The following is a 15,028-nucleotide window of genomic DNA, read 5'->3' on the forward strand; positions in this document are numbered from 1 at the left end:
AGAAGTAAAACAGAGTTGGAAAAGAGGAAGTATATGTTGAAAATGTAAGTTTCTCCAAATTATTGAGTAGATTTCGTCCAATAATGTTACTACATGTCTTTTTTATCATTTGGAACTTGGAACACTCTGTGTATTAACCACGATATAAGCAAATATTCCTAAACTATAAGCTTCAAAGGATTATTTGAATAGAGAATCTTCCTAGTTTCTTCTTCAGTAGACTGAAATAGCCAGGCGCAGTGGCTGACGCCTGTAATCCCAGCACTTTTGGAGGCCGAGGTGGGCAGATCACGAGGTCAGGAGTTCGAGATCAGCCTGGCCAACATAGTGAAACCCTGTCTCTACTAAAATCACAAAAAGTAGCTGGGCATGGTGGTGTGTGCCTGTAGTCCCAGCAACTGGGGAGGCTGAGGCAGGAGAATCGCTTGAACCTGAGAGGTGGAGGTTGTGGTGAGCCGTGATCGCGCCACTGCACTCCAGCCTGGGCAACAGAGGGAGACTCTGTCTCAAAAAAAAAAAAAAAAAAAAAAAGACTGAAATAAAATCTCTGTCATCTTTTGCAACATGACATCAGGAGCTCCTACTGATTCTCTCTGGCTTCTTGCTTTTGATTTAAAAAACTTTTGAGGCCGGGAGCAGTGGCTCACGCCTGTAATCCCAGCATTTTGGGAGGCTGAGGTGGGTGGATCACAAAGTGAGGAGTTCAAGACCAGCCTGGCCAAGATGGTGAAAACGTGTCTCTACCAAAAATACAACAATTAGCTGGGTGTGGTGGTGCACACCCGTAATCCCAGCTACTCGGGAGGCTGAAGCAGAAGAATCGCTTGAACCCATGAGGCAGAGGTTGCAGTGAGCCGAGATCGTGCCACTGCACTCCAGCCTGGGTGACAGAGCGAGACTCCGTCTCAAAAAAAAAAAAAAAAGAAAAAGAAACTTTCATTCATTCATTTCATGCGTATTGGGGAATACAAAAAAACAACGCAAAGCATCTTTTGCTTCACTTCCTGACTTTACTCACCCTGTTCTCTCTCTTCTTCCTACCTACTCATATTTTACTCATTAAGACCTGAGTTAAGATCTACATCCTCCATGGAGCCTCCCCTGACCTCTTCAGCCTCCTCTGAACCTTGACTTTGTGGATGATGCTATCAGAACTTAATCACAGAAGACCTTGTTAAATCTCTTTTTTGGTTTGTATGTTAGAGACAGGGTCTGACTCTGTTGCCCCGGTTGGAGTGTAGTGGCATGATTAAGGCTCACAGCAACCTCTGCTACCTGGGCTCAAGCAGATCCTCCCAGCTCAGCCTCCCGAGCACAGCTGGGACTACAGGCATATGCCATCACATCCAGCTAATTTTTGTATTTTTTGTAGAGACGGGGTTTCACCATATTGACCCACCTGGTCTTTAACTCCTGGGCTCAAGTGATCCACCAGCCTCAGCCTCCCAAAGTGCTGGGATTACAGTCATGCGCCACTGTGCCCGGCCGTTAAATCTCTTAAATTCATTTTGTGTTCCTTGGAAAAGCAGAATGGCATGGTGGGTAGGAGATTGCTCTGCCACTTAACAGTGTAGCCTCGGGTAAATTACTTATCTCTGTTCCTGTTTATTTATCTGTAAACCAATGAATATAGTAAAAATGCCCACCTCATAGGATTTATATGAGGATATAAATAGAACAATGCCTAGCACATCATTGATGCTCAATATTGGCTTTTAGTACCGTATCTCTTTTGCCCCTCCTGCCAATGATTTTCATTTCTTAGCCTTTATGTTCAATTAAAGGATGATGGTTTCTGCCTTCAATATATTTATAATCTAGTTGTAGAAATGAGACAAATACAGAAAAATAAGACTATATACTATTAGTTGACAAATTAGATACACAATAAAGAAATGTTTTCATCATTTTCTTTGTAGTGCTTACAAGGATGTTCCATGAAATCTTTTTTGCACTTTTTTTATTTTACCTTGATGAACTTTGTGGCTTTTCCAAAGTCTTACATCAGCAATTTTATTTTACTTTTAAAAGATGGTAGACAATCCCCTCACCAGCTCCTAGAGAGAAGATATTCTCTCTCCCTCTCTCTCACACACACAAACACACACACACACACACACACGCACAGACACGATGGCCCTTTTCTTTGTTAGTTAGACATGCAGCGTTTTTGTTCATGTGTCTGCCTGGTCGTTCTGCTCTGAGGCATACATTTTCCTAGTCTTCTAATAAGGTATTTTATAACAGTCTCCAGGCTTCCTGTAGCCTTTATATGTTCTAAGCTACTCCTTTTTATATTCATTATCCAGCAATACTCAGGAACTATAAAATCTTTGTGTATAATGCCTTCAGTAAATATTATTTTTACTCAAATTGTCAGTATCTAATGTGCAAAATTCCAAAAATAAATCTAGGTTAATTTCTTCTGAAAAACAAAAAACAAATGAATTGGTAATTAATTTAAATATACTTTATTATAAAATAACCCTTTCTTTTCCCAACCTTGCTGGCTAAAATAGATTTATAAAACTGAAATAGGCCAGGCGCAGTGGCTCATGCCTGTGATCCCAGAACTTTGGGAGGCCGAGGCAAGCGGATCACGAGGTCAAGAGATCGAGACCATCCTGGCCAACATGGTGAAACCCCATCTCTACTAAAAATACAAAAATTAGCTGGGCGTGGTGGCGCGTGCCTGCAGTCCCAGCTACTCCGGAGGCTGAGGCAGGAAAATCCCTTGAGCCCAGGGGCCAGAGGTTGCAGTGAGCTGAGATCGCACAACCGCACTCCAGCCTGGCGATAGAGTGAGACTCCGTCTTAAAAAAAAAAATGAAATAAATATCATATCCTTATCAAGGACAAGAACTAGCTGGGCATGGTGCCTCACGCCTGTGATCCCAGCACTTTGGGAGGCCAAGGCGGACGGATCACGAGGTCAGGAGCTCGACACCATCCTGGCTAACACGGTGAAACCCTGTCTCTACTAAAAATACAAAAAATTAGCTGGGCTTAGTGACACGCGCCTGTAGTCCCAGCTACTTGGGAGGCTGAGGCAGGAGAATTGCTTGAACCCGGGAGGTGGACGTTGCAGTGAGCCGAGATCGCACCACTGCACTCCAGCTTGGGCGATAGGGTGAGACTCTGTCTCAGAAAAAAAAAAAAAAAAAAAAGGACAAGAACTAGTTCTAGTGACTACATAGATTCCTTGATCATTCTGAAATTGGGACATGGTGGATTTCCTAAGTGTCTCCCACTATCACAATGATTTCAATTTAAAAAGGTTTTCAGCTGGGTTTAGTGGCTTATGCCTGTAATACCAGCATTTTCGGCCGGGCGCGGGGGTTCACGCCTGTAATCTCTGTAATCTCAGCACTTTGGAGGCCTAGGCGGGTGAATCACCTGAGGTCAGGAGTTTGAGGGCAGCCCGACCAACATGGTGAAAACCCATCTATACTAAAAATACAAAAATTAGCCGGGTGTGGCGGCAGGCTCCAGTAATCCCAGCTAGTCTGGAGGCTAAGGCAGGGAGAATGGCTTGCACCCGGGAGGCAGAGGTTGCAGTGAGCCAAGATTGCGCCACTGCACTCCAGCCTGGTAGACAGAGCAAGACTCCATCTCAAACAACAACAACAAAGAAACGCATTTTGGGAGGCCAAGACTGATGGATCACTTGAACCCAGGAGTTTGGGACCAGCCTTGGCAAAGTGGTAAACCTCATCTCTACAAAAAATGTGAAAATTATCGGCCAGGCGCGGTGGCTCAGGCCTGTAATCCCAGCACTTTGGGAGGCCGAGGCGGGCAGATCACGAGGTCAGGAGATGGAGACCATCCTGGCTAACACGGTGAAACCCTGTCTCTACTAAAAATACAAAAACTTAGCTGGGCGTGGTGGTGGGCGCCTGTAGTCCCAGCTACTCGGGCGGCTGAGGCAGGAGAATGCCGTGAACCCAGGAGGCGGCGCTTGCAGTGAGCCGAGATCACTCCACTGCACTCCAGCCTGGGTAGCAGAGCGAGACTCCGTCACAAAAAAAAAAAAAAAAAAAAAAAGAAAAAGTGAAAATTAACCCGGCGTGGTGGCTCACCCCTGTAATTCCAGCTAGGTGGGAGGCTCAGGCAGCCGGATCGCTTGAGCGCAGGAGGTCTAGGCTGCAGTGCGCCGTGATCCATTGTGCCACTGCACTCCGGAGCCTGGGCGACCAGAGTGAGACTTTGTCTCAAAAATAAATAAATAAAAACTAAAACAAAAAAAGAAATATTCAGTTTTTGTTTTGTAAAGACAGGGTTTCCCTATGTTGCCCAGGCTGCTCTCTTGAGCTCAAGCAGTCCGCCTGCCTTGGCCTCCCAAAGTGCTGGGATTACAGGCGTGAGCCACCATGCCTGGTCTTTTTAAATTTAGAATGTTTCCTGTCTGGCCGGGCGCGGTGGCTCGTGACTGTAATCCCAGCACTTTGGGAGGCTGAGGCGGGAGGATCACTTGAGGTCAGGAGTTTGAGACCAGCCTGGCCAACCTGATGAAACCCCGTCTCTACTAAAAATACAAAAATTAGTCGGGTGTCGTGGCGGGCGCCTGTAATCCCAGCTACTTGGGAGGCTGAGGCAGGAGAATCGCTTGAACCCGGGATGGGGAGGCTGCAGTGACCCGAGATCATGCCACTGCACTCCAGCCTGGGCGAGAGTGGGACTCTGTCTCAAAAACAAATAAGCTAAATAAAATAAATAAAAAGCTGAGTAAATTTTTTTTAGGAGATAAATGAGTGATGCAGATTCAATGTCTCTACCTGATTAATTATAAATAGCGTATAGAGTCTTAGTTATACAATCCTAGTTATATAAATGCATTGACTAGACTTACAGACACTTTAAAAAATTGTGTACCGATATCACTTTCAAACTTTCTTCTAAACTTGTTTTTTAAAAAAATTTCGTGACTACAGAAATTGCTGAAGTCATTGCTTTTTTTTTTTTCTTTTTTTGCATAAGCATATAGTCCCTGGATGAAGTCATTCCTTTGACAATGACTTGATTAAACCCATATCAGGCAGAATATGAAAACCACCTAAGGATTAATTTGGATATTGTTCAAATTAATATTAATAAATGCTCCTCTTCCCAGAGAACTGTTAGCATAATTATGGCCTTTTATCTTTCCAAAAGCACTTGTCATTTAATTATTAGGGTGATTTTTCTGATTCTTTGTTAGATTCTTTGAGATAGCACAAATAGTGCTAATTTTATTAAGACTATATTTCGATGAATGAAAACATCAAGTTCCCTACTCTCGAGGAGTAACTTTTGACCCACAACACATCTGAATGTTTACTAATTATCTTTTAAAGCAGTTTTAAGTAAATCACAGCTGTTTGCCAAGCAAGGTCCATGTTTTGTAACTTCCAGCTGTGAAGCCCCCACTATATAAAGTAGATATATTAAATGTTAATCACTTTAGCTCTAACTAATTAAATATTTAGTCCTTCAAAGACCTAGAAAAAGTGAAAAAGGTTGAAGTTGATACATTTTTTTTTTCTAAAAGACCTAAAAGATCTACTAGAAACAACTATTTTAAATCACATCTCTCCCCAAATGGTTAAAAATCGAACTATTAATCCAGTATTTTACCTTTGGTACCTTCAAGGTATAAGACCGTTTGGGCTGGGCGCGGTGGCTCACGCCTGTAATCCCAGCACTCTGGGAGGCTGAGGCGGGTGGATCACAAGGTCTGGAGATCGAGACCACCCTGGCTAACACGGTGAAACCCCGTCTCTACTAAAAATATAAAAAATCAGCCAGGCGTGGTGGCAGGCGCCTGTAGTCCCAGCTACTCGGGAGGCTGAGGCCTCACGAATGGCGTGAACCTGGGAGGCAGAGCGTGCTGTGAGCCGAGATTGTGCCACTGTACTCCAGCCTGGGCGACAGAGCAAGACTCCATCTCAAAAAAAAAAAAAAAAAAAAAAAAAAAGGCCATTTGAAAAAACATCATCATTATAACCACGATCAACATTATTGCCATCATCATTGCTAATATTTATTAGAAGTTTACTCTGTACTGGGTTATATGCTTTACAAACAAGAGTTGTATTTGCTCCTTAAAACAACCCTGTGAGGTAGGTGCTGTTATTATCTCCATTCTGTCTAAAGCTTAATAAGGTTAAGTAACTTGACCAATGCCTAACTAGTAGCTGCCAGATCCCGGAATTGAAACGAGGCTAACTTAGTTTAAAGCCCTTGCTCCCAACTTTTATGTTCCCGAAGTCCACTTAATTCACTTAAATTTGGTATAAATTGACTTTAATTATGGCCTTTTTGTTAGGATCCATTATAGTCTTCTCTTTTATCAACAAATGTTGGATAAAGTATGCATTCAGGGAGGCTGGGCGTGGTGGCTCACACCTGTAATCCAAGGAGGCTGGGCGTGGTGGTTCACACCTGTAATCCCAGCACTTTGGGAGGCCGAGGCAGGCGGATCATAAGGTCAGGAGTTCGAGACCAGCATGGCCAACATGGTGAAACTCCGGCTCTACTAAAAATACAAAAATTAGCTGGGCATGGCGGTGGGCGCTTGTAATCCCAGCTACTTGGGAGGCTGAGGCAGGAGAACCAATCGTTTGAACCCGGGAGGTGGAGGTTGCAGTGAGCCGAGATAGCGCCATTGCACTCCAGCCTGGGTAACAGGGCGAGATTCCGTCTCAAAAAAAAAAAAAAAAAAAGTGTGCATTCAAGGAATAGGAAGACAAAGTATAATGGAAAAGTGAATGAACAAAAAGGATTTAAAAAAACAAATCCCAACTGTCAGATTAGTGGACAGTGAACCAATGCTCTGAGTTTGTTCATCAATCTGTGGTAGAACTACAGTTGTTTCCTAAAGAGTGGAAAGGCTTTGAATAAAAGTGGAGAGGTAGAGAGGGCTCTCCCAGGACAGGTTGATTGCTTCTGCAAAGGCAAAGGGTCTGTCAAGTGCTAGGTGAGTGGGAACAAGTGGGAATAGTTCTGTTTGACTACATTTGAGGGTTTGAGAAAGGAAAGGGAGGGTAGAAGGGATGGAAGTGGGAATCACATATGTTTAATGATGTCTTGTTCGGTGCCAAGGACAGTTTTAGACCCTGATAAGCGGAAAGCTTTGAATACTCAGGAGTTGAATTTGGGTCATTTCATCTCCTCTCTTAGCTGCTGTATGACCCTGTGCCATCCTACTTATGTTTCATTTTCCTATCTGCAAAAAGGGAGTAATTCTTGTTCCCTTGGGTTTTCTCCTAGTTATAAAAAATGAATGAGTTTGGCCACAGTACACAAACAAAAGGAAAATATGTAATATTTTGTAGGATAAATTCATAAAAGTTGTGGAGGATCTGGGCACTTTTATAAAGCAGACACTGTAGAAAACTTTTAAAGGAAACATTTAAATTCACTAATGACAGCTATAGGGATCCTGATTTTTCCTTTAAATGGCAGGCACTTCAAAAAACTAAAATAGAATGTAGTTAGCTTTCAATTACTTAGGCCACTGACAATTCAATTTATGGATTATATAGTATTTTAATTTACTGATTTCACACGTCGTTATCAACTCTACATGAAGTTTAAAAGGACAAAGGATGCAAGTGGAATTGGTCAGTGTTCCGGGTTATTTCCAAGGGAGGCAGAGGGTGGGGGGTTTCCTCTGAGACAAGACTTGGGGTTGGCCAATAATTGCTGGTATTGCCTGCCTGGTAATAACAGGCTGATGAAAAGGTGACTACAACGTGAAAACTGGTTAAATCAAGCGCACCCTCCCACCCTCGTTTTAGATGAGGAATTTTCCGCCCTCACAGAAGGGGCTGAGGCAGCATCTGGCATCACAACACTAACGTTTGCTTCGTGATTTCCTCTTTACCCAGCCCTTTGACACACATCCCTTCCCAGGAATCAGGATTCGCTGGTGCTTTTGCATTTCTAAAATGGGAATCCCGCGGCTGAGCTTTTAGCCGGCCGGAACGACAGAGGGCTGCATCCCTTTCCCGCAGGAGCGGGGCTCCCGCCTCCAGTTCTGTTCCAGGCCTGACTCCTCCACTCCCTCCGTGACTCATGTCCTGCGGATCCTTCGCCCCCGACGCGCCCCCCAACACACAAACCCCCAGAATCCGCCCCCAGCCTACAGCGCGACGTCAGCCCGCCCCAGCCGACTTGGAGGTCTCGGGTCTGAGTCACACAGAAAGACCACCCTCGTCGGCATCCCCACACACAGTCCGACACCCGGCGCGCCGGCCTCCCCGCCTGACACACCAACGCCCGTCGTCTCCGCGCAACTTGTTATGCTCCGGCTCGAGCCCTTGACCCAAAAACCGCAGCGAAACGGAGAGCCGCAGAGCCGGCCTCGGGCGGCCTTTGATGGCTTTGTTATTGTTTGGGTTTGAATCGATACGCCCCTCCCCATCCTTCCTCCCTCGCGGCCCTACACCCAGCTCCCGCCTCCCCTCACGCCCCGCGCCCCTCCCCCTCCATTTTGGCGCCTTTTCCTTCCCGCCACGTCGTGGCGGCGTAGAGACCATTCTGACCGCGAGAGCGGGGCGGGGCGGGGGCGGGGCGCGCCGAGTTATGCAGATCAATCGGCCTCTGGTTGGCTGGAGATGCGCTGGTGGGGGCGGGAACGGGGCGCGGCCACGGAGCGCGCGGGGCGGGGGCCGAGGGGAGTCGCCCAGTCCCGCCGCTTCCCCACCCCCTCTCCTCCCTCGGCCGGCCCGGCAGCCCTGCTCCCCGCCTTGGCCTCCCGGAGAGGCCCCGCCCCGTCCCCGCCCGCCGCGCCCTCCCCGCGCGCCCTCCCCGCCGGCGCGCTCCTCCCCTTTACTCCTGGCTGCGGAGCGAGCCGGGCGTCTGCTGCAGCGGCCGCGGTGGCTGAGGAGGCCCGAGAGGAGTCGGTGGCAGCGGCGGCGGCGGGACCGGCAGCAGCAGCAGCAGCAGCAGCCACTAGCCTCCTGCCCCGCTGCGCTGCCGCACGAGCCCCACTAGCTGCTCACCCCGCCGCTCTCAGCGCTGCCCGACCCCGCTGGCGCGCCCTCCCGCCGCCAGTCCCGGCAGCGCCCTCAGTTGTCCTCCGACTCGCCCTCGGCCTTCCGCGCCAGCCGCAGCCACAGCCGCAACGCCACCCGCAGCCACAGCCACAGCCCCAGGCATAGCCTTCGGCACAGCCCCGGCTCCGGCTCCTGCTGCAGCTCCTCTGGGCACCGTCCCTGCGCCGACATCCTGGAGGTTGGGATGCTCTTGTCCAAAATCAACTCGCTTGCCCACCTGCGCGCCGCGCCCTGCAACGACCTGCACGCCACCAAGCTGGCGCCCGGTGAGAGCACCCCCCCGCCTCCGGCCCGGGGATGCGGGGCGGCGGCGGGATCTCCTGGGTGGGGAGCTGGCGGCTCGCGGGCCGGCACTGAGTACCCGTGCCTCCCCCTTTCCTAGGCAAGGAGAAGGAGCCCCTGGAGTCGCAGTACCAGGTGGGCCCGCTACTGGGCAGCGGCGGCTTCGGCTCGGTCTACTCAGGCATCCGCGTCTCCGACAACTTGCCGGTGAGTGGGCGCCCTGCGGTGGGGAGGGCGCGCCGGGCGGGGGGCGCACGGGCGTGCTTTAGCCCGGACGAGGGGACCTGACGGAGACTCTGGGGCTTCCAGGTGGCCATCAAACACGTGGAGAAGGACCGGATTTCCGATTGGGGAGAGCTGGTGAGTGCCCTGCAGGAGCGACCCCCAGGATGAGTGGGTAGGGTGAGGGGCGCCCCCGACTCCCGCCCTAATGCGGCCCCCTCGCCCCTGCAGCCTAATGGCACTCGAGTGCCCATGGAAGTGGTCCTGCTGAAGAAGGTGAGCTCGGGTTTCTCCGGCGTCATTAGGCTCCTGGACTGGTTCGAGAGGCCCGACAGTTTCGTCCTGATCCTGGAGAGGCCCGAGCCGGTGCAAGATCTCTTCGACTTTATCACGGAAAGGGGGGCCTTGCAAGAGGAGCTGGCCCGCAGCTTCTTCTGGCAGGTGCTGGAGGCCGTGCGGCACTGCCACAACTGCGGGGTGCTCCACCGCGACATCAAGGACGAAAACATCCTTATCGACCTCAATCGCGGCGAGCTCAAGCTCATCGACTTCGGGTCGGGGGCGCTGCTCAAGGACACCGTCTACACGGACTTCGATGGTGAGCCAGGCCCGGGAGGGAGCTGCCCAGGTGACTCGGCCCGGCCCGGCCCGGCCCGGCCCAGCCCGGAGGCCTCGGCCAGTCTCCCGCGCCAGCCTTTTGTAAAGGTCATTGGGCCGCCTGGCTCGATGCTAGCCGGGGTGGGACGCAGGAGAGCCTCCCAGCGTAGTAAAGCCGGGGATTTTCAGCCAGCTGAACCTGTAATGTTTCTGGCATGATTTTATTCTCCAAGTGGAATTCAGTTAGTTCCAGGCTTTCCCGATGAATAAGAGGTTGTGGGCAACCGGCGGTAGCCCAGATTTTTCTAAGTCTGACCCAGTTTCCCCGCCAGTAAAAGGATGGGGGCGGGGGAAGAGGTGGAAATTGATGCCGGTTTTGTAATTTTTGTTTTGTTTTATAAGGGAGTTAGTTTTCTGTATGGTAGTTTTAGAGCTGCAGTTATTTCCTCCTTTCTGATCTAGGGAAGGTTAAGGAATAGGAACTATACTATTACTGGTGGCTTTTTTTTTTTTTTTTTTTTTTTTTTTAGTGTTATGGGGTGAGAGAGTCAGGAATGAATGTTGTGAAATAAGATCTGTCGCTGGTTTGAAAATTAGTTGGGTGTCTCCGCAGAGAGGATGAAAACCTATCCTAGGGAGGGGCTTGGAGCGGGTTCTTTCAGAAAAGAAGGAATGGAGAGCCTAAGATCAAAGCTGCGGAGGGTGGGTCATCATCTGAGCGGCTTAACCTAACAAACGACAGCCTTTCAAAACTTGTGACTCGGGCTTGTGGTTTATGTTTATTTGCCCTTGGAGGACGCTGGGTTGGGCTGCATTTTTTGTATTTAACAGTTAATGGCTGGCCGGGTCCTCCCATGTTTTTTCTTTCAAGTCTTTGCTGCCCCCTGGTGAGCACCAGCGGCATGGCCCCTCCTTTTTCTTTTACTACCCAAAGTTTGTAAACAGGAATCACGTGGTCTGAAACCAACCCTGCAGCTCTGTCTACCTTTCCAGTCTAGGGAGGAAAGGGTGTGGGTGTCTGCTCCTGCGCGCATCGGGTGGGGAGGAAGGCCTCCCAAAGGGCACCCTGCCTTAGGATGTTGTGCAAGCATCCTTGCTTGGATCCTGTCGGCCGTGAGAATCTCACCCGGGCTCCTGGGCAGTGGTGAATGCAGTTTAAGGATAGTCTATGAGATACCTTTCTTGGTTGTGCAGACATGCATCCCTTCATCCTTCCGCAGGCGGTCCTGCCTCACAGGGCCTCAGGTTTTGGGTCTGCGGCCAGCTGTGTTTGTTTCTTGGAGCAGTTTATAAAGAATTTCAGTTTATGATTTGGGCTAGCAGAGAGGTGGGTAATGCTTTGGGTTGGAGAGATGCCATAAGCTGCGCCTCCACTCTCCTTAGCCCAGGGGAAAAATGGAGTTCACCCAGCTCCTGAGAGAAGGGACTTTTTTTTAAAAAAAGAAAGAGTTATATATACCGCCTAGTTTCTTTGCGCTTCTTTTTGCTAAAAGTGTGTTTTCTCTTCTATTCCTTTGGCTCCCAGGGACCCGAGTGTATAGCCCTCCAGAGTGGATCCGCTACCATCGCTACCATGGCAGGTCGGCGGCAGTCTGGTCCCTGGGGATCCTGCTATATGATATGGTGTGTGGAGATATTCCTTTCGAGCATGATGAAGAGATCATCAGGGGCCAGGTTTTCTTCAGGCAGAGGGTCTCTTCAGGTAACTGATGGAAACCCCTGGCCATGGGGTTATTGGTCTTCATGGGCTATTAGTCTTCATGGGACAGTCTTTGAAATTCTGGAGAGCTTTACTCTCCAGTAGATTCCGTGACCCTTGGCTTAGAATTGTAGGTGAGTGATTTACACTTGAGCTGGCCTCATAAATCACGTAGTTTGCACTTGAGCTTTCCTTGGGAGGTCAGAGGAAGAGCATGTGTGAGCATATTAAGAAGAAAAGACAATCTGGCTTGCCCAAAAAGTTAAAGGTACCAACACAAACCTGATAACTCCTGGCTGTTTTGCCAGGGAGTAAAAAGTTAAAAGCTCTTTTAGCATCTCCTTTAAGGCAGCAGCTCCAAATATTTTGGTACCAGTGACCTCATTGTGGGTGGTGTTCCTGTTTGTAAGTTGGTAGGTGAATTGAATCATCTCATCATGCTCAGTGGTGTCTCATCAAAATCCCTTGTCATCATCCTTCCTATTTCTGGTGAGTGGGTGTTGTGGGAAAGGTCCCCACTATTGAAGTTTGAAAACCACAGGTTTAAGAGGGGAGTCAGTTTTTAGCTGAAAGCAGACTGGAGGACCCAGATATTAGTCAATACCTTCCCATTGAAGGGTACCCAGCACAGTGTTCTAGAAAGTGCTTGGCCTCCCTGGGACCCCAGACTTGTGGGCCTCCGAGAAGCAAATGGGGAAGACCTTTGCAGTGTAAAAACAAGTTGAGTCATTCATAACCTCTGTCTATCCTCCTTTCTGCAGAATGTCAGCATCTCATTAGATGGTGCTTGGCCCTGAGACCATCAGATAGGCCAACCTTCGAAGAAATCCAGAACCATCCATGGATGCAAGATGTTCTCCTGCCCCAGGAAACTGCTGAGATCCACCTCCACAGCCTGTCGCCGGGGCCCAGCAAATAGCAGCCTTTCTGGCAGGTCCTCCCCTCTCTGTCAGATGCCCAAGGGAGGGGAAACTTCTGTCTCCAGCTTCCCGAGTACCAGTGACACTTCTCGCCAAGCAGGACAGTGCTTGATACAGGAACAACATTTACAACTCATTCCAGATCCTAGGCCTCTGGAGGCTGCCTCCCAACAGTGGGGAAGAGAGACTCTCCAGGGGTCCTAGGCCTCAACTCCTCCCGTAGATACTCTCTCTTTCTCATAGGTGTCCAGCATTGCTGGACTCTGAAATATCCCGGGGGTGGGGGGTGGGGGTGGGTCAGAACCCTGCCATGGAACTGTTTCCTTCATCACGAGTTCTGCTGAATGCCGCGATGGGTCACGTAGGGGGGAAACAGGTTGGGATGGGATAGGACTAGCACCATTTTAAGTCCCTGTCACCTCTTCCGACTCTTTCTGAGTGCCTTCTGTGGGGACTCCGGCTGTGCTGGGAGAAATACTTGAACTTGCCTCTTTTACCTGCTGCTTCTCCAAAAATCTGCCTGGGTTTGGTTCCCTATTTTTCTCTCCTGTCCTCCCTCACCCTCTCTTTCATATGAAAGGTGCCATGGAAGAGGCTACAGGGCCAAACGCTGAGCCACCTGCCCTTTTTTCTGCCTCCTTTAGTAAAACTCCGAGTGAACTGGTCTTCCTTTTTGGTTTTTACTTAACTGTTTCAAAGCCGAGACCTCACACACACACAAAATGCACAAACAATGCAATCGACAGAAAAGCTGTAAATGTGTGTATAGTTGGCATGGTAGTATACAAAAAGATTGTAGTTGATCTAATTTTTAAGAAATTTTGCCTTTAAGTTATTTTACTTGTTTTTGTTTCTTGTTTTGAAAGATGCGCATTCTAACCTGGAGGTCAACCTTATGTATTTATTTATTTATTTATTTGGTTCCCTTCCTGTTCCAAGCTTCCATAGCTGCTGCCCTAGTTTTCTTTCCTCCTTTCCTCCTCTGACTCGGGGACCTTTTGGGGGAGGGCTGCGACGCTTGCTCTGTTTGTGGGGTGACGGGACTCAGGCGGGACAGTGCTGCAGCTCCCTGACTTCTGTGGGGCCCCTCACCTACTTCCCCAGGTGGGTCCTGGCTCCGTGGGTGGTGGGGAGGGGCATTGCTGACTGTGTATATAGGATAATTAATGAAAAGCAGTTCTGGATGGTGTGCCTTCCAGATCCTCTCTGGGGCTGTGTTTTGAGCAGCAGGTAGCCTGCTGGTTTTATCTGAGTGAAATACTGTACAGGGGAATAAAAGAGATCTTATTTTTTTTTTTATACTTGGCGTTTTTTGAATAAAAACCTTTTGTCTTAACTCGTGGCTTCTTCTAATCGTTGTCTGTGCAGAGGCATTGCTAACCTGCATTTACTGAGCATTTGGTAAGTGCCAAAGAATTGGAGGAGAAAGGGATTTTCAGCCTAAATCGGGCTTCTTTCAACATTAGGATTTCTGGGATAGTCACCTTCCCGAAACGAATGTATGGTCAAGGGGTAGGACCAGTATTGTCAAGATTTGGGCAATATCTGGCATGGGGGGCCTAGTAAAATAACCTTTTCCAAATTAAAATTTTAAAGCTATGCAAATAGGATAGATGTGACAATTTTCAAGTGTTCAATAGCCATTTATGGGTAGTGGCCACCTCATATAAAACATCATTGCAGAAAGTTCTATTGGACAGGGCTGATCTAGAGATAACAAATACATACCTATTACCAAACTAACCATTGAAGCTTTTATCAGTTGTCTCCCACTGATAGTAAAACATTTTGAGCATGTCCCCTTGGTACATGTTAAGTTTATTGAAAAACTATTGCCTATATTACTCTTGGTTCCTGATTCAAGTTTCCTTCACCTTTAGTGTGAGGTTTAGTTTTTTTGTTTTTTTTTTTGAGACAGTTTCTGTCGCCCAGGCTGGACCAGCTGGCCACTGCCAGTGGCACGATCTCGGCTCACTGCAACTTTCACTTCCCGGGTTCAAGCAATTCTGCCTCAGCCTCCTGAGTAGCTGGGATTACAGGCGCCTGCTGCCATGCCCGGCTAATTTTTGTATTTTAGTAGAGACAGGGTTTTACCATGTTGGCCAGGCTGGTCTCGAGCTCCTTGACCTTGTGATCCACCTGCTTCAGCCACCCAAAGTGCTAGGATTACAGGTGTGAGCCATCGTGCTCCGCAGCCTTTTTTTTTTTTTTTTTTTTTTGAGATGGAGTCTTGCTCTGTCGCCCAGGCTGGGGTGCAGTGGCACAATCTA

At 48.7% G+C, this 15,028-nt stretch overlaps 1 protein-coding gene across 1 annotated transcript; it reads left to right on the forward strand.

The window, feature by feature from the left end:
- Window positions 1–8,689: 8,689 nt before the first annotated feature.
- On the forward strand, window positions 8,690–14,094 carry PIM1 (Pim-1 proto-oncogene, serine/threonine kinase). Its single transcript, XM_024248883.3, has 6 exons — window positions 8,690–9,304; window positions 9,421–9,527; window positions 9,630–9,680; window positions 9,774–10,140; window positions 11,665–11,841; window positions 12,600–14,094. The coding sequence occupies exons 1-6, from the start codon at window positions 9,223–9,225 to the stop codon at window positions 12,755–12,757; spliced, it is 942 nt and encodes a 313-aa protein (XP_024104651.1). The 5' UTR covers window positions 8,690–9,222; the 3' UTR covers window positions 12,758–14,094.
- The last annotated feature ends 934 nt before the right edge of the window (window positions 14,095–15,028 follow it).

This window comes from Pongo abelii, chromosome 5 (assembly GCF_028885655.2).
Source record: "Pongo abelii isolate AG06213 chromosome 5, NHGRI_mPonAbe1-v2.0_pri, whole genome shotgun sequence".
Lineage (NCBI taxonomy): Eukaryota > Metazoa > Chordata > Mammalia > Primates > Hominidae > Pongo > Pongo abelii.

Coding starts and splice junctions, on each gene's coding strand:
- PIM1 (XM_024248883.3), top strand. CDS start 9,223: ATGCTCTTGTCCAAAATCAACTCGCTTGCCCACCTGCGCGCCGCGCCC. Junction 9,305..9,420: donor CGCCACCAAGCTGGCGCCCG/GTGAGAGCACCC, acceptor CCCCTTTCCTAG/GCAAGGAGAAGGAGCCCCTG. Junction 9,681..9,773: donor TTTCCGATTGGGGAGAGCTG/GTGAGTGCCCTG, acceptor TCGCCCCTGCAG/CCTAATGGCACTCGAGTGCC.